The 25,667-nt window shown below is 36.9% G+C and overlaps 1 protein-coding gene across 1 annotated transcript in view; it reads right to left on the bottom strand.

Annotated features, from left to right (window-relative positions):
• Window positions 1–5,235: 5,235 nt before the first annotated feature.
• Window positions 5,236–25,667, bottom strand: part of LOC142346291 (neural cell adhesion molecule 1-like) — a 98,307-nt gene continuing 77,875 nt past the window's right edge. The window contains exons 12-18 of the mRNA XM_075398806.1: window positions 21,818–22,017; window positions 20,758–20,975; window positions 15,130–15,314; window positions 12,778–13,046; window positions 11,984–12,164; window positions 9,036–9,294; window positions 5,236–5,710 (exon numbers count right to left, since the gene is read on the bottom strand). Of these exons, the coding sequence (XP_075254921.1) occupies window positions 5,650–5,710; window positions 9,036–9,294; window positions 11,984–12,164; window positions 12,778–13,046; window positions 15,130–15,314; window positions 20,758–20,975; window positions 21,818–22,017 (1,373 nt within the window). The 3' untranslated portion in view covers window positions 5,236–5,649. The remainder of the gene's footprint in view (window positions 5,711–9,035; window positions 9,295–11,983; window positions 12,165–12,777; window positions 13,047–15,129; window positions 15,315–20,757; window positions 20,976–21,817; window positions 22,018–25,667) is intronic.

The raw sequence follows: 25,667 nt of genomic DNA, 5'->3' as shown, positions 1-25,667 counted from the left end.
TGTCTTTGTACTTTGATGCGGCATTGCAAACACGTCTTACTTTGCCAGGCTTGTTCGGGTTTAGCACTGGATGGTGGGGCAAATACCATTCTTTCCCGAAGGTCCCTTTCACTTCGGACTCGTCCAATATCTTTACGAATCCTTTTTCTACATCTGTATCTATTGACTGTCGATACAAACTCTTCAAGTTTGGGTCCCTTTGGAATCTTCGCTCCAGTGAGTAAAGCTGACCCAGAGCTGAGCTGTAGTTGTTCGGTAGGTTTGGCTCTGGTTCACTCCACGGAATTCCCACTTCGTACCGCTCGCCTGTGAACTTTGTCGTACTCTCTAGCATCTTTTGTGCCTGCAGTTCCTTTTTTGACTGACTGACGACGTTGAGTTTGGAAGCGTAGGTTTCTATGTCCCACCAGGTTTGGATATTCTCAGCCACTTTCACATCTTCAGTGAAGGCGAAATGACAAACATTTTGTCTTCTTTTGCCAGTCATGGGTCCACTGACTACCCATCCTAGCTCGGTTAGAACGGCGAAAGGTTCACTTCGTGTTCCTATCTTATAGTTCAATGGGCGTTGTAGCTCATAAGCATCTTGACCGAGGATGATGCCAACTTCCATCAAGTTGAAGCTTTTGTTTGGTAAAACACTCAAGTGGTTGAAGCTTTGCTTCAGCTTGTTGTAGTTGTAGTTTGTGTTTCCCAAGGATATTGACGGGTGTGCAAACGCTTCAATTGAATGCACCTTTGAATGTAGTCCCTTTATTTTGAGAGGCACCCTTTCTGTCTTCAGATCCTTCGTTCCGTGTATGCCAGCTATGTTGAGCGTCACACCGGTGCCTTGGGCCCGTAACTTCTCTTGCTCACTTTGATCGATGAATGAAACCGTTGATCCCCTATCGAGGAAAGCATATGTGTTCAGCCTGTTGCCACCGCTCTGTATTGAGACAGGAACTATCTGAAGAAAGGTAGTAACTTCGTTACTCTGGTTTATTGTTGCTGCGCTTACGTTGACTGCGTGATTGCCCTCGTCCATTTGGTTTTCTGAGTGCAGCAATCGGTTGTGCTTCTTGATGCATCCATTGATGCCGCACGCATTGACTTTACAATCTTTGATTGCATGCCCTTTGCCTAGGCATCCGTAACATAAGCGTTGCCTCCTCACTGCTGCGTACCGATCATTCACACTCATATTTCTGAATAGTGGACAGTTCCATATTTTATGAGTGCCATCAGCTAGTGGACAGTGATCACTTTGCGTTTGCTTGGTTTCTTTCACGTTGGAACTTGCACTGAAGTTCGACGTTTTCGAAAACCGTTTGTCTCTATTTGTGCTTCTTCGGTCTTCTTCTCTTCGCTCTCCCTTGAAAGCTGAAAAACCTTCGTGCACGAATGCTATCCTAGATAGCCATTTTTCAAACATAATCAGATCAGGCCAATCTTCATCTTTATCATCAACATAGAACCACCACTTCTCTTTGAGAACTTGGGGTAGTTTATCTACTGCCATATAGAGTGTCGAGCTTGATTGCAGATCACCAATCTGCTTGCACTCTTTGAGCACATTCACAAAGTTCGAAACGATAACTGATAAACTGATCAGACCTGTTGAGTCGTGAGGTTTCACCTGACTTGCTTTGCGGAGACTCTCCAGTTGTGCATCAATGATCACATGAGGCCTTCCAAATTTCCTCTCCAGAATGCTCCATGCAGCACCATAGAACTGTCCAGAATAGCCCAATCCAGAGATTGCTGACCTTGCCTTGCCTGTCAGTAGAGTCTTCAGATGGCTCATCTTCTCTGAGTCTGGTATTGGTCGTTGATCCACTGTAGCAATGAACATACTAGACCACTCCGGCCATTCGAGAGGGTTCCCGTCAAAGTTGTTCAACTTCAGCTTTGGTAGGCTACTACTACCTGAATAGCCAGAGTTGTATCGTAATAGACCAGCTCTGGGTGAAACGTCTCGGTGTTCAACACTTGAGGATCGGTCTCGTGAACTGCGATATCGTGAGAAGTGACTTTGCCTGTTCACTTCAGGGGTTACTTCGAAGCGAGCTGTTGATCGATCTGGTGTTAGAAGGTTGTCAATCCTGCTGGCCCAGTTTGAGACATCTCTTTTCTTTGGGGTCCAGTTGAAGGGTGATTTGTCGCGAGCACCAGTTGATTGGGAACGAGCATCTTCGTTCTCTATTGCTGTTCTCTTCACTTTGCGCTCTAGCTCACGCTCTTCCTCCAGCAGTTGATGCTTGGTTTCCAGTTCCTTCATTTGCATTTCTAGCTCTAGCTTCCTCCGCTCGAACCGTGTCTGTTCCAGTCGCATCTTGGTTTCGAATTCGATATCGAATTTCTTCATCCTTTCCTCGCGCCTTTGCTTTGCTGAAGATGTTTCCGAAACATTCTCCGTCTCTTGGCCACTTGCTGTTGCTCCATTTTGCACTGTTTGAGCAACTGGGCTGTCCTTTGGGTAGTTCTTGTGGCTCTCGCTGTCAATCACAGCTTGGGTTGCGTTGTTTTGCTCTGCATTCATTTCTGGTTGCGTGCCTTTGCTTATATATGAAAGCCAATGATAGTCCAAACTTGCTTTGCACTTTCTTGCTTCTTTCAGATGTTCTTCAACGAAATTTGCTTGGTAGGGCACAAGCTTGTTTCGACGCTGCAGTTGCTTGGGTATTTCTTCCTCTAGGAGGTGGACAGTCTGTTGATAGAGGACCTTTAATTTGTTGGGTCGATCTGAATCTTCAATTATTTTGTAGCCAAGACTTCTTTTAGTGTTGACTTCTTCCACTAAGTCTCGGAATCTCTTGTCGTACCTGTGAGCTGTTGATTGAAGCTCCTTTCTGCTGGTTTTGCTCGAGTTGCCTGGTTGCTGTTCGCTTTTGCTTTGTTGGTTTCCTTTGCGCAGGGTTCTCACTTCAATTTCTTTATTGAATTGCACTCTTCTGTTCGCTTCACTGGCCTGTTGCTGTTGATTTGTTTGATTCTCTTTTGGGGTTGCCTTCGGCAATCTCTTCATCAGGTTGGACAGCAGTTTGCCTTCCACTGTCCGGGTCGGCGGACCAAATGTAACGGCTGCTCTCCTATCAAAGTCAAGGAAAACTTTACACCGCCCAGTTCGTTTCAGCGGTTTCAAATCTGTCCGGATATTGTGTTTTTGCAGTTAACTTTTGTGAACTGTATTATCCGCTATACTATAGATTACCGTTGCATTACTTGTTGCTCTATTACGCTTGATAACCAATTATACAGCTTTGCTGTTATAACAAACTTGTTTCTCTCAGAATAACAAAATAATTCAAATTGAAACAATCAAAATTTTGTTGAGTTTTTGTTAATAAATCTACTATAAACCAAATTTAGGAATTCCCGTTCCTACAAATTGCAGCCCTATAACTTGGCTATAACTATGCAAAGTTTCAATCTGCTACAGTTAGCAGTTGTAAAACGGTAAGTCTTAGCAGTTGGAAAACTGAAAATAATAATAATTTTCTAACTTTAATGTTAGCAAGTCTCCCTATTGATTTCAATAACACCAATGTTGAACTAGAGTAGGCTTCGTTAAAACCAGTAAGAGAAACTGACTTTATGCTTTGCACAAAGTTTCTCTTACTTAGGAACTTCGTTCCTCAGAAAGAAAGTTTTGAGAATATCAAAGTTAATTCTCTTTTCACAAGTCAAAGTAAAGTTAAAACTGTACAATCACTAATATGATCTACAGAAACAAGACACGATAACAAATAATTTACCGCTCAAGAAAGTGTGCTTCAATACGCACTGTATGTCAGTTTAATATAACCAAAATCGCAAATTTCAACTGATTTTTGGTAGTTTTTCAAGCTCCTTTTATGCTGCTAGTCACGTCGATTTACATGTCAAATTCAACTGTTGATTGGTTGTAGATAATAATGTCGACAGAATGTGAACATTTTTCCATACCGTCACTTTTTCAGTGTAAATTTGATGTCATGGGAAATTTGTTAACCATGTAGAAGTTTTTGTCGAATATTCTGTATCAATAACAGGTTGATTCGCAATCCAATCGCAAAGAATCTGATGCAATACAGTTAAGTCGTAGTATTGTTTTACTGGTGGTTGAGGTAGTTCGAGTTTGAGTTATAATTTGACTTCATGAATGACGATTGCGTAATAATAATAGTTGCTAAATATAAATGTTGAACAAATCTGTATGGCTTCAGTAGGATGTAGCATTAAATTCGCTTGTCATGCTATTCTAAATTGAACTGCTTGAAATGGCCTTGGAGCGCTATTCAATTTAATTTCTGAGTTGTTAAGCTCAGCCGCAATAATCGTAAAACAGCGTTCGAGAAAAATTTACTGTGTACTAAAATATTCGGTAACTAAAATCGTTCTCAAATTCGATCCAAAAATTTGTTCGAACTAAAAATCGTTCTAAAATATGCGTTAAATGCTCTTCTTCCGCGGGTGGTTTGCTGTTAAAAAAAATAACGATCAAAAGATTTTGTATTAAAAATTTATCAAAGTTGTTAAATGCAGGTCTATTCTAGTGCACAATTTAAATCTAATCTTGGAATTCACAACTTCAATAAACAAATTTAAAACAACTTCATCATATTCAAATTCGGTATTGATTTGAGACAAATTTATTGCGCAGATTATAAATAGAAAGTTTTTATAACGAAAGCACGTCACTTTAAAATCATGTATAAAAGTTTCAATTGTATTTTTCACGCAGCGAAAAAAAATTGAGATATCCTGATACGGTGATACGGACGTTGATGATAGTCCTGGTCAATTTTTTGCATTTATTCCAAAAGAAAGGCGTATTAGCACAAACTGATCAAGACATGTCAAGGTTTATATTGAAAACGTAGCTTATTAAGGCGATCCATATATTGTTAATAAAACAAGATCTTGTATTTTTTGGCCTGCCAGTTTGCTTCTCCGGGTCTGAAAAAGCCCTGAATTCGGTTGTATGAATCATGAAAAATGAAGTTCCGAGGAATTTAATTTGTTACAGGGCTTTCTGAAACTGCTGAGCTGCGCAGTTAAGTACTGAATCAGTAATAAACTCAGACTACATCAGAATCGATCTCTGACTGACAATCAGAGCAAAATTAGTGTTATCGGCTGAGCACAGTAGAAATTATTGCCGACCATATATGGCCATGTGATATGTCTTTAGTTTCTCGATAAATTCAAAGGAAATTTAATATTGGTTCTTATGAATTTTTCTTCTTAAAATGTGTTAAACTACCTGTGATTAAAAGCATATTTTTTTTCATTTTTCCCAGAATTTCAAAACGTCGTATAAGAAATGGTCCTTACAACAAGAAAATCTGTTAAATCTGTTATAATTAGGGCTTACTGCGCTGCGTGATCCTTGTATTAATGAAGAAATCACAATCGCCAAACACGGGTTCTGAAATTAATCTGACAATTATGTACAAATATTAAGTTTTTTTAAAGTTTGGGATGTTTTTCAGGCATTTGCTTTGAATGACGTCACTCATCTGATTATTGGACTGGGCAGAATGAACATCTTGTCTCATCAGTCAAATTCTGAGGTTCTGTTGCGTCTCTTTGTTTGCTCTTTGGGTTTTCCGTTTGTTTGTTTGTTTGTTTGTTTGTTTGTTTGTTTATCTGTGTTTATGTTTGTATATGGCAAGGAATTGTTTGTTATAAGTTGATTTCCCGTGGGTCATGTTCGAAATGTCCCAATGGTCCGAGTGGGTAATCTCTAGAAAGACACATCAAATTATGAAGCATTCAAAATGCATCAAATTTTGAAAAAAGAACAGCCGGTAGATTGCCCGAGAATTACACTACAGACCAATGCTTAGCTTTGTGATTGAAACAGGCTAAATAAAAAAGAAAAATGACAAACCAGTTTTACATAAGTAATAAAGTGTTCCTTTTCATTTCACATTTTCGTGAGACTAAATTAATATGCTGTACCCAATCTCTAGCACAAATTAAGGCTAATACGTAATAGCATCATCGTTTCTAATAATTTCTTAAAACCAATTCATCTATAATTTAATCGCCGCGGGCTCTAACCCTCTATTCCGTTTCTTTTGGTTTTCCATTTGACATTGACCGAATTCACTAAACTGAGCAGATTGGTTGAACGAATTATATATCATTCAGTTGAAATATCTGGTGAGAAAGTAAGAGTAGATCGTAAGAAATTCGGACTGCAAAAAATGCGACATGTCAAAAATTACTCACCATTATTTTTAAGAAAAGATTTTTTTAATTTAAGATTGAAAATTTGCAAAAAACAAGAAAATTCTAAATTGAACAAAATTAAAGACCGAATAAATAAAGGCTAAACAAAAAAAACGTGATTAGTAGCCCATTCAAAAAATTCAAAAAATCGAAAACTATGCAGATCAGTTATTGAAACTGAAGTTACAGGCAAAAACTGACAAATGTGAGCCGAAAGTTGACCAAAACTACTAACAGCTCTCCAGCACAACACTCCCAAGTACCAAAATTCCAAATGATCCGAAACAGTTATGGTTTCTTGAAAAGACTACCTGTAGACAATACATCATCTTTTGATTAGAACACTCGAGGAAACACAACAGTGGGCAAAAAGCATGCGCAAAACAACTCAAACGTAGGTATACGAGCCCAAAGTGATTTGAAAACCAAATGCGAGTAAAATTGTTTCCTAAAATTTTAGAAAAATTACTTGATAGAGAAGACATAAGGATTAAACGCTGAGAAAAAATTAAGAACGAAAACTTTTAAAAGACAAACAGATACCAAAATTGATTATGACTGAATTTTTTGGCAAATTTCAGTTAAAAAATTCTCACTTTCGCAAAAAATTTTTAAATTGGTAGGAATAGAAGCGCATTCGGAGAAATACTCATTTCTCAAAAACACAATAGAAGAAAATATGCAAAAAAAATTACTGACAGCACCAACAATTACCGATCGTTGAAAATTAGCCTATGTTGCTTTTTAATAAAAAATGTAAATCAAGACGCTGTCAAAACAACTTGTTTTGATAGCGTCTTGAACGCATCTAACTGAAACTCAAATATGAACTCAATACTACAAAAATCTGGAATTCAACAACCATTCGGGTAAAGATCTTACCAGATAATTGAAAGGTCATAAAAGTTAAACAGAAAGTCCGGAAAAAAAGGAGTTTCATTTAAAAACTGCTTTGAAAAAGAAAAAGCCAATGAAAAAGATCTGCGGCTTATCGGAAGATTTTAACACGAAAGATATTGATTGCTTAAAAAGAACCTAGGGAGATTTGACAAATGCTCTAGGAAAAAGGTTTTGTGCAGACAAAAAGCAAAGATTTGTGGAAAATAAGCGAAGATAACTAACAGTGGAAAATGGGATTTTATAATCCACCTGGCAATTTGAAGTGTTCAATTGCTCCTAGCATTTGTCTCTTGATGCCAATTAGCTGAGAAATTACCTGTAACTATTACTGTTTTCCAAAACTTTTTGCGTAATTTTTAAAGTTGCCTAAGTTTAGGCCAAACTAAGAGGGAGATATAAAGAATAGGGTAAAAACTAAATAACGTGTTCTGTCTGTAATCTAAGTTTTTAAGAGAGTCTACAAAAGTCCACTCATATAATTGTAAATGCGCCTATTATCCCAAGTGTCCATTAATTATTTCACTCCCTTGTCTTCTGTTTATTTTAATCGCTCACCTAAGAGAAACACAAAACAATAACTCCTATTTGAGATTTAATTCAAATAGTCCTTTTTTGCCGTAAAGTTTAGACCATGCTGGTTTTTTTTTCTTTTTGTTTTTTCAACTTACAGTGGTTTCAAACTCGCGTTTGCACAAAGAATCGCTCTCAAACGACTCGCTATCGGTTGGCTTTGTAAGTAGCTACCTGTGGCTTAGGGAAGCCACCATCTTTAGCTTAACTGAAGGGACATAGGGTACACGCAGCGGGGGATGGGGTGTCAAGCCCGCTGATTAAACGGGTTAGGGAGTGGTAAAGTGGACGGGGGGGTGAATTGTAAGGGTCAACTCGAATAACCGCCTTCACGCCATGAATTTATGTCTCAATAACAGTTTCATTGAATTTCATTCTTAAAGTCTAGTAGGCTAAAAGGCTCTACGAGAACTTAATGACCGCTGGGCGCTACCTGTTAACTCCGTCTTTGAGGACATAAAGTCAAGTGGGTCAGATGAAAATTTTTCGAGCGAAAAATCGCATAAAAAGACCACGGGACTAATCTAATTGCTATAAACTTCGTTTGAGAGCAATTAATCTTTATTTGAAAGCAGCAAAAAACGTTTTGAGTTGATTTGTTTTTGGTGTTCACGTGATACCCGGATCAAAATAATTTTTTGAATAAGAGCTGAATCACAGTGTTTCTCAGTCTGCAATTTTACTATAGCTAGATTATGATTATGTCACTTTTTATCCTGTTGTGAATAAAAATCATAGTAAAAGGCAAGTGTCTGAATTTGTTCTGAACAGGGAAAAATTCAACTATTGCTTTATCATGGTCAGTCTTTTGTTACATTCTGTGAATACAATGAATTGCCCACAGATGTTGTATATATGATAGAAATAGTGAGAAAAGTTATATAGTACATAAACTGATGGTTATTATTATTAAGTGACTATACATATCTGGTCTATTATGAAGTGATGAGATTAGTTGAGACATTTATCAAACGAGGAAATGATGACAGGATGAGGTATCGCTGAAATTTAAACAATTTATTAACTATATCACCCGTTTCAGGCCAACAACTGCCCCGGTAGAGAAAGGGTTCCCGTTCAATTATTTGATTTTTTTGGTTTTTCCCATTATAGCCCAACCCCCCCCCCCCCACCAGCTTAGTGGCCACATAACCTATAGCCCCCCATCATGTTAATATACCATAATGGGGGCTATCATTTTGAGGGGGGCTATAATGGGAAAGACCCACTTTTTTTCTAGAATATGGCTCATACGAATTACTTGTTTACTTGTCAGTGATAGTTAATTACTTGTCAATAAACAATATAAATTTTTTAATAAGGAGAAATTACACTCCTTGCTTAATTTTTATTTGTTTATTTACCTCAAATATCCAGGCATCAGATGTTGTTTGTTTTTGTTGCCGTGTGGACCTCCATGGCCGTGTCTGTTCGAAGAGGAAGGAGGTCTCCCGCAACACAACCCACAGAGAACCCTACTCACACATCCCCCCTGTCTGTTGGGAGAGGAGATATACATACAGAAATCCATTAAAAGACACAGGACTAGTAGGAGGAATATTGTGACTGACAGGGCTATTACTAGCAAGTCTATCGACAGCGAAGCCATAAGTCGGTCGGGTCCTGAAATGATACATTTTTGTTATAAGGGGTGTGAAATACCGTTCAAGAAATCCGAACCAAAACGAGATTTTGTAAAAAAAAGTGTTATTTTTTATGTTATTTTTTATGACTACCCGGGTCGAGACCGAATTGTTAACTTGTAAGAACTTGCAAGTTTCTGGCAAAAACTGTTTAACTTGCAAGTCGAATGGTTAACTTCTAAGAACTTGCAAGTCGAATGGTTAACTTGTAAGTTTCAGTACAAACTGAAAAACACATAGAAAACAGAATTTATGACCAATTTCATATAGGATAATTGGCAGCTATATCAAAGTTTCTTGAATTAATGTAAAGGTAAAGTTGACGAAAAAGGGCTCTTCTTGACCTGTACTAGAGACAAAAATTCCAAAACATTTTCACTGTTCAAAGTTTCTGACTTGAATGTTTTTTGTTAAGTTGGGAAGAGCACTTAGTCCACATTAAAAATTTTACGCGTGGTTAAATCGATCAAAAAAATCATTGTTGTTTTCCGCCATTTTGTGGGAAAACATTTAAAAATTAACACTTTATTTTTTTTCTCTGTACTTTTGAAGTTAAATTTTTTAATCTCTCTTGTTGACATTCTCTACAAAAAAACAAAAACTACAAAGATTGGTCTCAACTGATATTTCATTGAGTAATGAAAAATATCCAGAGTGTGAGGGTCGCGCTTTCTCTAAGAGAAGCTGCTTAGCCGGAAGGAATGAGATGTCATTTTTTGCAAACTTTGAGTGGTGCAACTTTTTGTCATGATCCGGGCCGATTCCATTTTCATAATGCGGCTCTATATCGTTGTTACAAACAAGAAACAATTCCAAACAAGGGGAATTTGCCAAAAACAACAAATGATCTGATTATTTCACAGTAAGATGTACAATTTGTTTATATTTTCCAAAATTACTTTGTTGTAGCGAGGACTTCAACCCATCGTCAACCCATCTTCAGCTCATCTTCAGCCCAAGAAAACAGAAAATCAAGAAATTTGAGAAAACAATCAAGAAAATTGAAAAATGAAATGAAAAAAGAAGATGGTAGAACACCTTTTCTGATGCTGTAGATTAATAATTTTGATAATTTTTTTTGATCTTTTGTCGATGCGCAGAATATGTGTACATTCATATCTTGCGGCATTTTACTGTTTTTATTACAGCATAAGCAGAAGGGTTACCTTGTAAGAGTCTTGTAAGGCGAATGGTTATCTTGTAAGTAACTTGTTAGCCGAATGGTTAACTTGTAAGAGCCTTGTAAGTCGAATGGTTAAATTGTAAGAACTTGTAAGTCGAGTGCTTAATTTGTAAGAACTTGCAAGGCGTAGCACCGCGTTGTAAGTTTCTGCCAGAAACTAGCAAGTTCTTACAAGTTAACCACTCGGTCTCGACTCGGTAAGAACAGTCAAAATTAAGCGTGATATTGATTTGGTATATTCTATATTGCCGTGTTTAGCAAATTTTCAGTAAGTTTAATATTTAAACCTAAAAAGGCTCTGGTTTTCCGCTTCATAACCAAAACTTGAGAACTGAGGTGAACAAGTGTTGATCGAAAATAATAAATAAATCAAAATCTCGAGAGAGGTTGCACTGCAATCACATTTTTTGAAAAAATGGAACATGTAATTATTGTTCGGCTACTTCAGTGTTACTTTTTATGACTAAGAGAATGTTTCTGTTGTTAAAAATGTAAAGAAATTATGCATAGTGCCTATCTAATTTCGGCTATTATTCTAATTTTTTCGCAGAAACGATCAGCAAAAAAGTTAGCATTTCAATTAAATAAATATTTGAAATGATATCTAAGAAGTTTCTAGAATCTGCATCTACATATGATTGATTTTTCAGAAATTAAAACTTGCAAGATTCCTGCAAGATTTTGAAGCAGGAATGAAAATTTTCCGTGAATTTCAGTTTTGTAACTTGTTCAAAAAAACAACCGTTTTCTTCATAGGGGATCTCTAAAACATTACCAACCTGATTTTTTGGCCTAGATTAACATCTTGCAAGATTCTTGAAAAAATAGTTCAAGATTCGAATCCATCATTCAAAATTCTTGCCAGAATGGAATCCGCTCATCACTAGGGCTGGTTCTCAATTTGGAAAAGCGTCACTGTTTTCTTAAAAATTACAGCTTAGAAAGTCAAACCTCAACTTGAACTAGAATTTACCAGCGAACACATAAATCTTAAAACACTCGCGTGCACATTTTAAAATGCCGAAAGTATGCAGTGCCAGAAGTCAAAATGCCAGAAGTTGCTACTTAGCCAGAAGTTGAATTCCGTTGACTTTCGTCATTTTAAAACGTGCGCATTTCGTGTTTTAAGCATGGTTAAGTGACTCTGCAGAAGCCACTTCGAAATTCTGACTGTATATCTCGAACCACTTCGCGGTTCTCGATAAACGCCAGAAGTTCTCAGTGACTTCAAGCAGAGTCACTTAACCATTACGCAGGAGTCACGTGAAATCAGCAAAAATGATGACCAGAAACAGCAAAAAGCAGCACTTAAAAACAACCGCAGCAGATAATGGCTGTCTTTTTTATAACGCACAGAAAAAGTTACAAGAAACTGACCTGAGCATAAATAATTTGTTACTTTGTCTTGATTTGATTATTTGAACACATAAATCTTAAGGTACAAAAGTTTTTTCTCTCGAGAACCAGAATGATTCTGTTAATTGACCTTTATCAGTGGTGGTATGCCAAATGAACTCTGGTCCCATTCCCTTCTCATTCTCTGCTAACAGTTTCAGATGGCAAGTAGTATTCGGAAGCAGATCGCTCACTGAGAAGATTCCCCCTGACGACCTCCTCCCCTCTGTCGCGTCGATTAAAAGCACATTCTGCATACTCGCTCCAGTATCCTGAACAAAATGGCAGAATAATTGGGTCTTTCCCATTATAGCCCCCTCTTATGATAAAAAATACTATGAGCTCGGCGGAGGGGGGGGGGGGGGGAGGGGGAAGGAGAGCTATACTTTAGATTACCAATAATCAGCTGAACTCCACCACTTGAGTTCAGCTGCTGACTTTTATGAGAACAAAGTTTTGGTCACGCAAAAGCAAAAAGTGAAGTTTGTAAAAGTACCTCAAATATGAAAACGGCTATAATTTTGCGTAAAAAGAGCAACACGTTTACAATATGTGATTCAAAATTCGTTCGAGAGCAATTAATAACGTATGGTTTATGTGACGTCAGATATAATGAGAGTAAAATATAACTCTAAAAGTGGATTAAAATATGAACCAAAAGATATAAATGTCTGGATCTTTTCCGTTTGTGGGTGCATACTTCCCCTCCCCACCAAGTTTAGTGGGTGCATATTATTTGCATCCCCAAGACGCACGCGCAATATTTTTGCATAATTTACTATGTAATGGCACGTGCTCTGTAACTGGGGGAGCATAACGTACTGGGGGGGGGGGGGGGGGGGGGGGGCACAAACAGAAAAGATCCAAATATCTAAACGAACTGACCTCATTCTTGCAGAGATACGTCAATCTGTACCCCAATATGGGATGCCCCCCATTGTTCATGACCCTGTACTTGAAGGTGTGATTTGTGGATCCAGTGTATAGCGCTTCCACTAATGGCTGGTATGGAACCCTGTCGTCAGCTGTCATTAGGGACCTGGGTGCCTGGACAAATGGACCTCTTCCCCCCGCGTTGACTGCTGCCATTGATACGATGTATTCGCTGCTGAATCGGAGGTCTGTGATGAGGAATTCGGCTATCCTGGTTAACTCTGAAATTATGATAATCTTTTTTTTCAAACATGTAAATTAATAATATCACCGAAACGTTAAAGTTTACATGCCTTCAGAACAATCAGGAATATATATTGCAATAATCAAAATTATACAGTAATCTTCTGGTTATTAATTGACATTACCCATTAAGCTGTTCGTTCCACTATATATAAAAATATCTATAAAAATATAAAATCTAAAAAATATAGTGACACATAATAAGTAAAAAAATAATTTGCGATTACTTATAACCAAAAAAAAAGAAAATAGAACTTTCCATTAGAAATTTTCCATTTGTACCATTTGATGCGAATTAATGTTTCAAAACTGTAAGAGCATCCAATGTTCATAAATATGACTTGAAAAATGCTTCAATCGGAAACCGTACGAAAAATGATCCGCAAAAATAACTGAGCATGTTAGACAACAAAGTCAATGATAAATCAAAATTACGGGCTCATGTTTGACATACTTGTTAAACAGGCGATTAAAATCTGATTAAAATTTTTAAACACCATGAATATTTTTACGTCTTATGAATTATTCTCTTTTTGTCATTGCTTCCTCAACAAGGAGGACTCAAGTTACTAAATTAGCAATTTGAGAAGGGAACGTGAAGAGCAACTAAACATACGAGAACAAAGGATTTTTTTGCTTTCCCGGAGCGAGTTTCTATTCTCGATCAGTACTTGTCCAGTGAAAAACACTTCTTAGGTTGGCTAATCACTACTGATCACGTCTTATTCCAAGCCTTAAGACTTGCCAAGTCTTGCCCAAGACCTGCCAACTCTTTGCCAGGACCTCCCCGAGAATTGGCAAGTCTTAAAGAAGACTTGAAAACTCTTATAATACTTTTAGTGAAAATTTTGAGTTAACGAAAAAAAAAAGTTTCGTAACGTGCCATCATTTGCACAAAATTCCACAGCACGTAGATGGAGACTGATGGTGGGTTGTTCCTTTGATAAAAGTGAGATAAGTGGAATTATAATAGGAAATAATGGGACCAGTGGGCTCCAATCAGCCCCGCTTTAGCCCCTATTTCAGCAATTTGGACCGATTGTCGGCCAAATTTCGTTTTTTCTCGTCATTTTCATTGTTATGACTATATTGCTGAATCCGATTTAATTCAGATCAAATATATGTCATCCGGACAAAATCCCAAATAACTGAAAAAACAACATTTTTGAGGGCTCAAGACTTGATTCAAGACGTGCCAAGTCTAAAAAGTGACATGATTTAATCTCTCATAGAGTACTGATCCAAGACTTTCAATAGGTCTTTTTCAGACTTGACGTTCAGTCCGGGTGCTCTTTCAATCAAAGTCTACAAAAAGGGGGTCCTCTGATGGACGAAATGGGTTACATCTGTAGGAACTGAAGTCTTTCACATAACCCAAGTTCCTGAATAATTTTTCAGTTGTTTTTAAAAATTTCTTTTCAACATCTGTATTGCGATATTTCTAAAAACGCCGAATTTTTTTTGAAGCTACTTAAGCTCCACCGGCTGACAGGGAATAGTTTTTGTTAATATTTGGTATGAAAAAAATGTCAAAAAGAAGTTTTTTGAGCACAGCTCACTTCCAGATAATCTGTAATAAAAATGGCATACAAGAAAATCGGCGCTTCGAACTTTTTTATTTTTGGGGAAAAATAGCTCAATTTTAATTAAACTCTTCGACCTTTTGCGATCTTTAAATTGATTTACAAAGTTAATTAAAGTCTCACACAATGTTTACGCTGTTCTGATCTGACTATGTTGAGTGCATGTAGTTTTGATCAGAAATAGACTCGGGTGCGCACTGTTGTCTCATTATGTAGCCTTGTGGTGAGTATATCAGACGTCATTGCGAAAGCAGGAAAAATTTTCAGGCTCATTTCTGTCTAATCAGAGGTGAATTCAAGCACACTTCAAGCGCAAAAAATTTGAGTGCAATTGAGTCTGATCAGAGATCATCTCACTCTTCGGTAGTCTGGCCAGAATTGGTTTCTGTCTGTGGCCTCAGCCTGACTTGTCTAATTTTCTGTATCTTTTGAGATCTCTTATGACTTGTGAACATAAACCTATAGAGGAGAAACGAACCATTATACTGTGTAGGGACCAGTGGCCTCAGCTCCGAATGGTCGCTGTTGACGTCATCGTTGAATCTGTTGTTATAACTAGAGTGAGACAGAATGGCCGCCTGATGATGAGCCTCTTCTATTCTGAACAGGTACTCTGTCATCTCTTCCTTTTTGTCTTCAATGCTGGGCAGTTGAATGTGAACCCTGAAAACCAACTTAGGTGTGAACGAATCATTAGCAACTTGTCAATTAATCAAACATGAAAGAAAACCTAATTTGTTAATAATTGCAGAGGCTTTAGGAATTTTTTGTACTGAAGTATAAAGACCAAACTATTCATATATTTACGAGGCCATTTTAAAATGTAAATAATTAACCAAACATTTTTGTTGTGGTTAAAAACTTTAAAATTACATTTTTGAAGATTTAAAAAAAAATGTGAACTTTGTTAGAAACGTTTCTACATAGCTTGGTGAAATCTGATATCTAAAAACTCTGTTGAATTGAGGCTACATTTAACGTACACTGTAGCTGAATTTATTGCTTGCTTTTTTATCTTGCTGAAAACAATTATTTGTTTAATTTATTACATTCTATAAAACTAAAATACTGCCACGTGCTATAGTTGAGACTGTTATAACTGGTAATTCAAAGTTTTTGACCAATGTCTATATACATTTTAGCAACATATCTGTTCATTATCAGCTTTCATATAAGACTTCTGTGTGATGGTTTCAAAGAAACATCAAGAAACCTAAAGTTTTTCTTTATTAAAGTTTCAAAGAACGAAAGAAGAACTTACCTGACGAACTTTATTGCAGTGTTGATAAGTAATGGCCACAAAACTAAAACTCAATTCTAATTTTGTTTTGGCGCTATCATTATCTAATTGACCTATCAATCATATGTCAGAAGTAAATTCTCCCACCAACAGAAACCTAACATCCATCGACCTCCAACCAATGAACTCGATTGTACCCAAGCCATATATGATTCTCATGAAGTGTTGATGAAAATAGAAAATCACCCCCGGGATTCGGAGTTAAGATCTATTCACATGCCAATCATGTAAAATATTTTTAGCTAATCTAAATTTTCTCTGTATATTTTCGCATAGATAACTACTATAAATACAAGCTAATTTTTGTGTATTTTCAGTTCATAATTTAATTTAAAATTCAACTTATTGAATTCTTCGACCCGTGCGATCAATCACGACAATTGTTTCCAGACCGGCTATAGACAGACAAATTTTGGATCTACAGAATGCAGAATCAGCTACTGCGTGGATTATGTCTTTTGTGGCGAAATGTAGCGCAGAGAAGAAAGAGGACAAGGTCAACAACGATGGTACTGTACAGGACTTACAGGTAACCAATCTCTTCTTTATTATGTGCGGGCAAAATGCAATTAATAAAGTTAGAAGCCTAATGAGTCCTAGGAATTTGATAGACACTCCGTATAAAGACATCAGATTGGCGATTCAAATTTATATTTCTCCTAAAGAGAGGGTAGTAACGGCAGAAAGAGCTAAATTTCTGTCCGTAATACAAGGTGTAGGGGAGTCAGACGACGACTTTCTATCACGTCCTTGAGAAGAAACACGCTATTGTGACTTCGAAAAACTGAAAACAGCGGCCAACCCCAAAGAAGAGTTGGTAAAATAAAGTTTATCTCAGGTTTGAGGGACCCTGAAGCAAAACTTAGACTACTAGACGGTATTAAAGCAAAACCATTAATGTCGGTTACTGAAATGACGGAGAGCTTACAGTTCAGAAGTCAAGCAATGACTTTTGCAAGTTCTTCATCAGGTAATAAGCCCTTTAATGTGAATAAGAAGTTGGTTTCAACTTCAAAAAGACCTTTCGAAAAGCAAATGAAAAATTACCGCTAAAAAACGCAACAACATATGCACTAGGTGTGGAGGTAAGCCACACTCTAGTAGACCCTGTCAAGCGCTAAGTAAAAAATGCAACACCTGTGAAAAAGTGGGACACTTCTCAAAAATGTGTAGAAGCAAACCCCAACCAAGTTCAGGTAAGTACAATAAACAGAATAGCTTTTGCGAAGAAGAAAATGTTTCTTCAGAGCAAGCATCTCTATCATCGGAGATGGGAATGTTTTATACTAAAGAACAAATCTTCAGCATATCTGTGACATGGGAATATATCTCAATAAATAACTGCTAAGTAAAAATGCAGTTAGACACAGGTGCAGATAGCACAGTGATATCATCAAAAATATGGACTGAACTTGGTAAACTTCAGATGGATGGTTAAATAAGACATCTCGAAGCTTATGATGGTCATCAATTAACCCTTCTGGGATTACTTACTTGTGACGTTGAGTGGAACGGGAGCAGGCTCAAGCAAAAACAACTAGCAGTTGTGCAGTCTGATAAAGAATTTGGACTACTTGGTAGAGACCTTCTACCCAAGCACGGTGTGAACAACATCACAGCCGAGCACCTACTTGCTGTGAAGGGTTAAAAAGCTCATGTGAAGTTATTACCAGGAACACATCCAATGTTCTGCAAAAACAGAAAAATATCTCTACCTCTTCAAGACAATGTCACAGAGAAGCTGGAACAAATGGTCAGACAAGGCATCCTTGAACCGGTACAGCCGGGAGGAGTCACTAATGCATCTCCATTGGTGTGGCAGAGAAAGAAGAGTAGAGAACTGAGACTTTGCGTGGTCTTGAAAGTGCACTTCAATGGCGAGGTCATGGATGAGGACTACCCAATATCAGACATGGAGACAATCTTTCACAACCTACATGGGGTCTCATACTTTGGCAAAATTGACCTCTCAGCTGCCTACTATCAAATTGAACTTGACGAAGAAGCAAAAGATATATACACAATCAACACATCACAGGGATTGTTCAAGATGTGCCGACTACCTCAGGGATTGAAAAACTCTTTTTCAATCTTCCAGATTTGCATCGAATCAACACTCAAAGGAATCAAAGGTGATGTGATCTTTCAAGATGATGTATTGGTGTATGGAAATACCAAGGAGCAGTTCGACAAGAGAATTCTTGCAGTCAAGAGTCGACTACGTTAGAAAAATTTTACTATTATTGAGAAAAAATCTAACTCAAAACCAGTTGATAGCGTTAGCTTTTTGGGATACTCCATTTCAAAGGAGGGAATAACAACAAGTCCCAAACATGTTGAAAAAATAAAAGATGCAAAAGCACCAACTAACAACAAACAAATCGTATCGTTTGTTTGGCTAGCTAATTTTTACGGAAGAATGATTCCTGATTTTGCAACAAAAATGCTACCCTTAAATAACATGAGAAATAGCGATTTCTCATGGGGCAAAATGCAACAAAAAGCCTTTGAAGACATAAAAAGTGAATTATTTGCTAACCCACTAGTACAGTCATATAGTCTACAAAAAGAAGCAACAGTTACTACTGACGCCTCTGAAAAAGCCATTGGCGGGGTTCTTTCGCAAGAAGGACATCCAGTCATATATGTATCGAGAAAATTGACTCCAGCGGAGAAAAACTACTCAAACACAGAGCGGGAAGCACTGGCAATTGTGTTTGTGGTCACAAGACTAGAACAATTCCTTCTTGGAAGACGATTTACCCTACAGACTGACCACAAACCACTCAAACATCTCTTTGCACCAGACGAGGAGATCCCGAAGACAGCATCAGCGAGAATCACAAGATGGGCAAAAGCTCTAATGGGTTTTGACCATGAGTTGAAGTACACGACGGGAGAGTAGATACCCCATGCAGATGCTTTGACCAGAATGGATTTTGACGAAGACGAATCGGACAACGATCGAGTGCGCTTCGCAATCAATAACATCTACTTCGCCCAGAGTGATTTGGTGACCCAAGCAGAAATCAAAACTGAACTTGGAACAAACATACTCTTCCAGGACATAATGAAACGAATCAAAAGCGGCAATTGGGAACAATGTTCAGAAGCTGAAAAAGGATGTTCAGAAGCTGAAGCGAACAACAGAAAGATGCACTTACTTTACATAATGGAATCATCTTCAGAGGTGTTGTTCCTTTCATTCCACCCAAACTACGACACTTGGTTTTGGCAAAAGCGCATGAGACACATCCCGGGAAGAATGCAACTGAGGCATCAGTCAGAATGATAGCATGGTGGCCTGGCATTACCCAAGACGTTCAACACTTTGTTAGTAAATGTAAGAATTGTCAATTGAACAGACCTAGCCTGGGAAAAACAGTCTCTACGTGGCCAGAAGCCGACGTTTGGGAACGGCTCCACGTGGACTGGGGTTATGTTAGGGACCAAGGCAATATCTTAGTAATTGTTGACGCAGGTCCTGGTTGGATAGAAGCCTTCCACGCGGGAAATAAAACATCAGAAACAGTTAAAAATATATCTTAGTCAAATCTTTGCAAGATTCGGAATACCAAAAACTTTAGTATCTGATAATGGTCCTGAATTTGTAAGTGGTGACCTTAAACAGTGGTGTTAATCACTGGGAATTAAGAAAATGGAATCACCCGTCTATCATCCAAGAGCTAATGGACCAGCTGAAAGAGCAGTTCAGACAGTGAAGCGGGCACTTCAAGCGTGGAGTCCCAATCTTAATGTGTCGTTTGGAGCATTCCTGCAAAGGGCACTGATGACACATCGCAACACTTCAAAGACGAGGAGCAAAACTCCAGTTGAACTCTTGTTGGGACGCAGAGTGAGACTACCAGCAAAAGCAGATTTCGACTTATGCGAACCCATTCTATTCAAGGCCAACGAAAAGACAAAGACAGTTCCTGCTACCTTCATCATCAGGAAGGGCTTGAACACATCTTTCATACAGTCCGAAAACTCAGCACGGACTATTCTAGTGACCAACGACCAAATTGCGAGACTAGACGAGGACAATGTGAAAATTGAACCAGCAGTGGAGAAGACCATATCTCAATCAGAACAACAACTTCAGAGCACAGATGTGGGACCTTCACTTCAAGATGAAGCTTCTGTAGCCACATCATCTGCAGAGCACCAACAACCCAAAACCTCAGAGCCTTCACGAACATCAACAAGAAACAGAAAACAACCCGAAAGATTTGGAGAATCTATACCCACAAATTTGCTTAAAAAAGGAGGGAGGATGTGATGGTTTCAAAGAAACATCAAGAAACCTAAAAAATTTCTTTATTAAAGTTTCAAAGAACAAAAGAAGAACTTACCTGACGAACTTAATTGCTGTGTCGATAAGTAATGGCCACAAAACTAAAACTCAATTCTAATTTTGTTTTGGCGCTATCATTATCTTATTGACCTATCAATCATATGTCAGAAGTAAATTCTCCCACCAACAGAAACCTGATTCTAACATCCACCGACCTCCAACTAATGAACTCGGTTGTACCCAAGCCATATGTGATTCTCATTAAATGTTGATGAAAATAGAAAATCACCCCGGGATTCGGAGTTAAGATCTATTCACATGCCAATCATGTAAAATATTTTTAGCTATTCTGAATTTTCTCTGTATATTTTCGCAAAGATAACTACTATAAATACAAGCTAATTTTTGTATATTTTCAGTTCAAAATTTAATTTAAAATTCAACTTATTGAATTCTTTGACCCGTGTTATCGACCACGACATTCTGCCAAGAATCCACTTCAAACAAACCTTGCACTTGTAGGCATGATTTCGAAGAACGGTCCCCTGAAGAACACTTCGCCTGGTTTATTCAATTTCTGCATGCGGAACACCTTAGTCAATTGGCCCACTTTGTTACCCACAGTGCACTGGAAGAAGCCACCTTGCGGAACACCCTGCTGGCCAAAGGCGGAAGAGGCGGATGAGGAGGAGGAGGAATGGAAGAACGCTTCTGGGATTTTGTTGATCTGAAAAACAGTTCAAATATATGAACCAAGCCTTGCCTCCTCTTCAAACAATAAACATTTTGAGTTTATGATACTATAGTTTAGATATTTCCAGAAATTCAAAAAAAGTGTTTTAGAGAAAAATTTCTGACAATTTTTGTTAACCTGAAAATTTTGATTTCCTTGGAGGAAAAATATAAGTCAGAGCTTGATTCAATCGTATCCTTGACTAATTTTGCTTTTCATAGCCGCCAATTTGTCGAAATAGCTGTTTCAATTATTATATTCCGTTATGAAGGTGCAAAAATGGTAATTACTTATTGTCGTATTCTCCCGTTGGTTGCGGTGTCATTCTAGTTTATTTAGTGGTGGATGTCTTTTTTATGGTTTTTTTGGTGTTTTTTATCTATTCTGCTCCTCCCCCCCCCCCCCCCCCCCCCTGTGTTTTATGCCCACCACTTACAAATGATATGATGCTACCCTAGTGATTACAGAAATTAAAATCTTGATAGGGAATACATAGATCTTCCACTTTTATTGCAAGAATCTTGCAAGATTTGTATCCATATAACACCTTACGTTGTAAAAATAAAAATTTAGCAAGCGTTCCGTGGGCGTAAAATTTTTGCCTACTGAGCTGCGAGGGAGGGAGGGGGTAGAATAGATCCAGATTTCTATCACCCCGACAGGAAAATCAAAAGCTTGCTAGTTATTTCAGCAGGAGCCACAAAACCTTGCTTGAAACACGAGTTTTGCTAATTGTTTTATCAGTCTAAATAAAAAAAAATCTTGCATCTCTAAAATCTGATATTTCAAACTTTCACCGGCCTGTATGAACGAATAGAATCAGATTAAAATCTAACATAAATAGTATTTGTAGTAATTTGTCCCTCAATGTCTGTCGTGTTCCTGTAGTTGATGAGCTTCTGTCCCCCGAATGTCCAGACAAAGTCATTCTGACCAACAGACGGCTTAGCATCCACCTCACACTCTATCTTGATATCTGTTCCTGCAAATGCCTTCTCTGTCTCTTCAACTTTCCCGTTCACTGGGTAGGGTCGATCTGCAAAAAATGTAGATCAATAAATTGTTTATTAACTTAGTCTGGGACCATATCTGAGTAAATTGAAAGTCCGATTCAAATAATTAAGTTCAGTACTGGACTTAATTGAAATGCTATCAGTCAGTGCTGAAACTCTCTGGTGTTGATAATCATTGTATGGAACCTGCATCTATCTTATTTGTACAAACCCGATTGTGTGGATTGCTTTTATCGTCAAGACCTTTTCTGGGTGACTTCTTCAACGGTATCAATTCTTGATTGGCCAAAATAGCTGGAAATAAGACAATGTGCGGTCGAAAATAAAATTCCGACCCCGCTCATCTACATTGTTCACTTAATTATCTACCAAATGAGGAAGAGATTAAAAAATTAACATATCAACATATCGTTGAACAAACTACTAAATGAATAAAACAAGCTACCTTATAGGAGCGATTAGACCTGTAATTACCATATTATGACTACCAAAGAGACTGCGATAAAAAGCAAATAATTACAAATATTAATTACGACCAAAAGTCGTTGTCCATTTTTTGAAATCCATTAATAACTAAATCAAGATGGCAACAGACAAAACTTGTACTGAAAAAAATTAACCTGTACTTCATGGGAAAAAAAATATGGGACTTTTCCTCAATGCGACTCGGAAACAAGTCGACAAGAAATGAGCAAAAGGGCAACGTTTAAAAAAAAGTTGCTTTTTTGAAAATAATTAATGTCAAACTGATTAGAAACATTTTTCATCAAATGAAATCATTGAGATTCTTGTATACCTCCATAGAGATCGATTGAGACCTTTCATTATCCAGGATATGTCAAACAACTACAAAACAAACAACAAATACAGGCAAAAAAAATGCACGAAAAAATTTGCACGAAAATGCTGTGCCGGCCAATTAAACATTAAGCTGTTCACTAAATCATTAAAGATTTTTGATTGCATTTTTACAGACGACCAGAGGACCATTCATTTTTGTGATACTATGAAGCAAAACAAAAACCTATAAAAATGGGTGAATATGCAAAAATCACGAAAATTTTTATCAAAACCTTTTGAACCAAGAACAAAACCGCAAAAAGAACATGAAGAGACTATTAAAATATAAGGTGTGTGACTTGTATTCAGAGACGTTAAGCTACAAGTTAACAGAAATAAGAATGGCAAATCTCAGAAATCCGTTCTCTCAATTTAAAAAAAAAACAAGAATTTTCATAATTCATAGCCAACATAAATTTTCGACTAAAAAAGTAGAAAGTTTATCTTGAAACTTCTCCGAAAACTAATTGCGCTTGTTATTAGTAAAACTAAGTCATAAGAATATAAAATAACATTGAATACATGCTGAGCTAAAAAATTTCACAAATAACTTTAGGAAACCACAGTGTTAAAGCCATTAAATTTCTAACTTATTCAACACAAGAAAATTAAATCTACGATTATGTATTTTGTAAAGCGATTATCTCGAAATGACATTAAAATGAACTACAAAAATTGATAAGGAGCTAATTTTCTCAAGTTTCCTCTGAAACAAATTGTCTAAGCCCTGAAGATGTCAGTCAAAACGTTTAACCGACAGAAGAATTAATATTTGATGCGACAAAACTTTGAAGTGATCTCCCAAAAATGAGACCTTATTACAAAAATGATACAACATTTTAAAATACAAAACAAAACGCAAACCAGAGCAAAAAGAGATAAATTGAAGAAAACTTCAAGTTTTTTTGATAAAAATTAAATTGAAAGTCAAAAAAACCATTAGCTATAAACCGATATCAGTTATTAAGTTCATTTATGTATCTATAGTTGGCCACTAAGACCTTTATTTACCCAATATGTAGTATACGACAACAAAAAATTAGCAACAAACACCCGGCAAAAATAAATAATCGCAGCCCTTAAAACCATATGTTATGAAAACAATAAATATTTTCAGTTACCAGTTTATTAAAGCTTTTTTCAGTTAGATTGTTAGGTAATGTGAAAATTTCCTAAAGAAACAAAAACAACAGCAAAAGTCGGCAATTATGCACAAAAATCAAAAAATTTTGTTTGAAAACTCGTGGTACTAAAAACAAGAATCCGTTATTTTAAGACAACCCGCCCCAAAACTATAAGAAAAAAATTTTGACTTGTATTTAATGAGAAGGAGCTAAAAGTTGACAGAAAAAATAAAAACCTCGATAACTCCCTGTAAAAACCGAAATTCGAAAAAATCTTTTCAATTCCTTATTCTAGGTTGAACGTGCTTTTTAATCATGCCACTCACAACTCTCTACGATGAATATTATGATCGGCCAATATTGGCTGAACACAAAAAAAAACGTTTGAGTATATGGTTTCTCCTGTACTGAAAATGGGAAAATGGGAACTTTTGTCCCAACACTAAAAAGGGATGTTTTATCCCACTTTTTAAATGGGAAATTAATTCCCACATTGCTGACTATATATAGGAAGCCAATTTTTATATCAATCAGTACAGCACAGTTCAGTTTCAGTTCAGATCAGTTAGTAGTTGATATTCCGTTCTTCAATCACCCAGTTTTATAGCTATCATCAAGCATTTGTTCAACAGTTGTTAACCAGTTCTTCTCGTTGAAGTTACCAGCAGTTGTTTTGTTTGTTAACTAGTTTTAACATATGATATCAATCCTGCTTAAATCCTTATTTATATTGTACCACCCCAACTGTTTTTATAATAAAATTTTAAATTCTATTCCTTTTATCTTTAGAACATCAAAGCTAAACTCTCTTTTTATACTCCCATTTAAGCGGCGAGTATAAATTGGTGCGACCAGTGAGGCTCACTCAAGGTTAGTAAATTCTATGTTCTAAAGAATCTAACTTTAATTTCTAACTTAAATAGAATCTGTTGCGAGACAAAAAACTTAGGAAAAATTTCTCATTTCTATGTTCTGACTTAAATAAGTCAAATTTAACACTTCGTTTTAAATCCTATGTTAAACTTGTATCAGCTATTTCTAAAATTTCCTATCTTTCGTCAGTTATCTGATTTTAACAAAAGACTTAGAAAAATTTCTAAAGTTCTCAAATAAAAATAAATTGTACCCAGAGGACGTAATTCTTAGACTATCTAAAGTTGTCTCTGGTACTTACAAAAATACTTATCTTATCTTAGATAAAATAAAGACTTGGCAAACGTCCAAGTATTTTAAATAAAAATGGCTGATGCTCCTATTTCTTTGAGTAATGTATCTTTAACTACATTTACAGGTAACGATCCAAGTCAGAGTGCTCTTGATTTTTGGAATTCTGTTGATCAAAAAGTAAAATTTTCGTTAGGAGTTGTTCCTACTGATCCTGATAAGAAAAAGAGTTATGAAAATAGACAGAGATCACTATTTGGGTCCCTTTTAACCGATACAGCCTTAGAATGGTTTAATACTATCGATGAGGCTAAAGTCTTAAACGATATTAAAAACGACTTTCTTGATAGATTTACTGACGGTCGTGATAAATTTAAGCATAGATTAGAGGTAGAAAATGCTTCTAGACAAGAAGGTGAATTAATAAAAAATTATTTTCATAGAGTCAAGCACGCGGTTGATAAAGGTTGGCCAGAAGACTTAACAAATGTAGCTAATGCTGATCGAGCGCAAGAAGCAGTAATACAATCCAGACAAAGAGAACA

This window comes from Convolutriloba macropyga, chromosome 9, assembly GCF_964194025.1.
Source record: "Convolutriloba macropyga chromosome 9, txConMacr16.3, whole genome shotgun sequence".
Taxonomy (NCBI): domain Eukaryota; kingdom Metazoa; phylum Xenacoelomorpha; order Acoela; family Convolutidae; genus Convolutriloba; species Convolutriloba macropyga.
The sequence above is the reverse complement of the archived record's forward strand: the minus strand, read 5'-3'. Positions and strand labels throughout refer to the sequence as shown.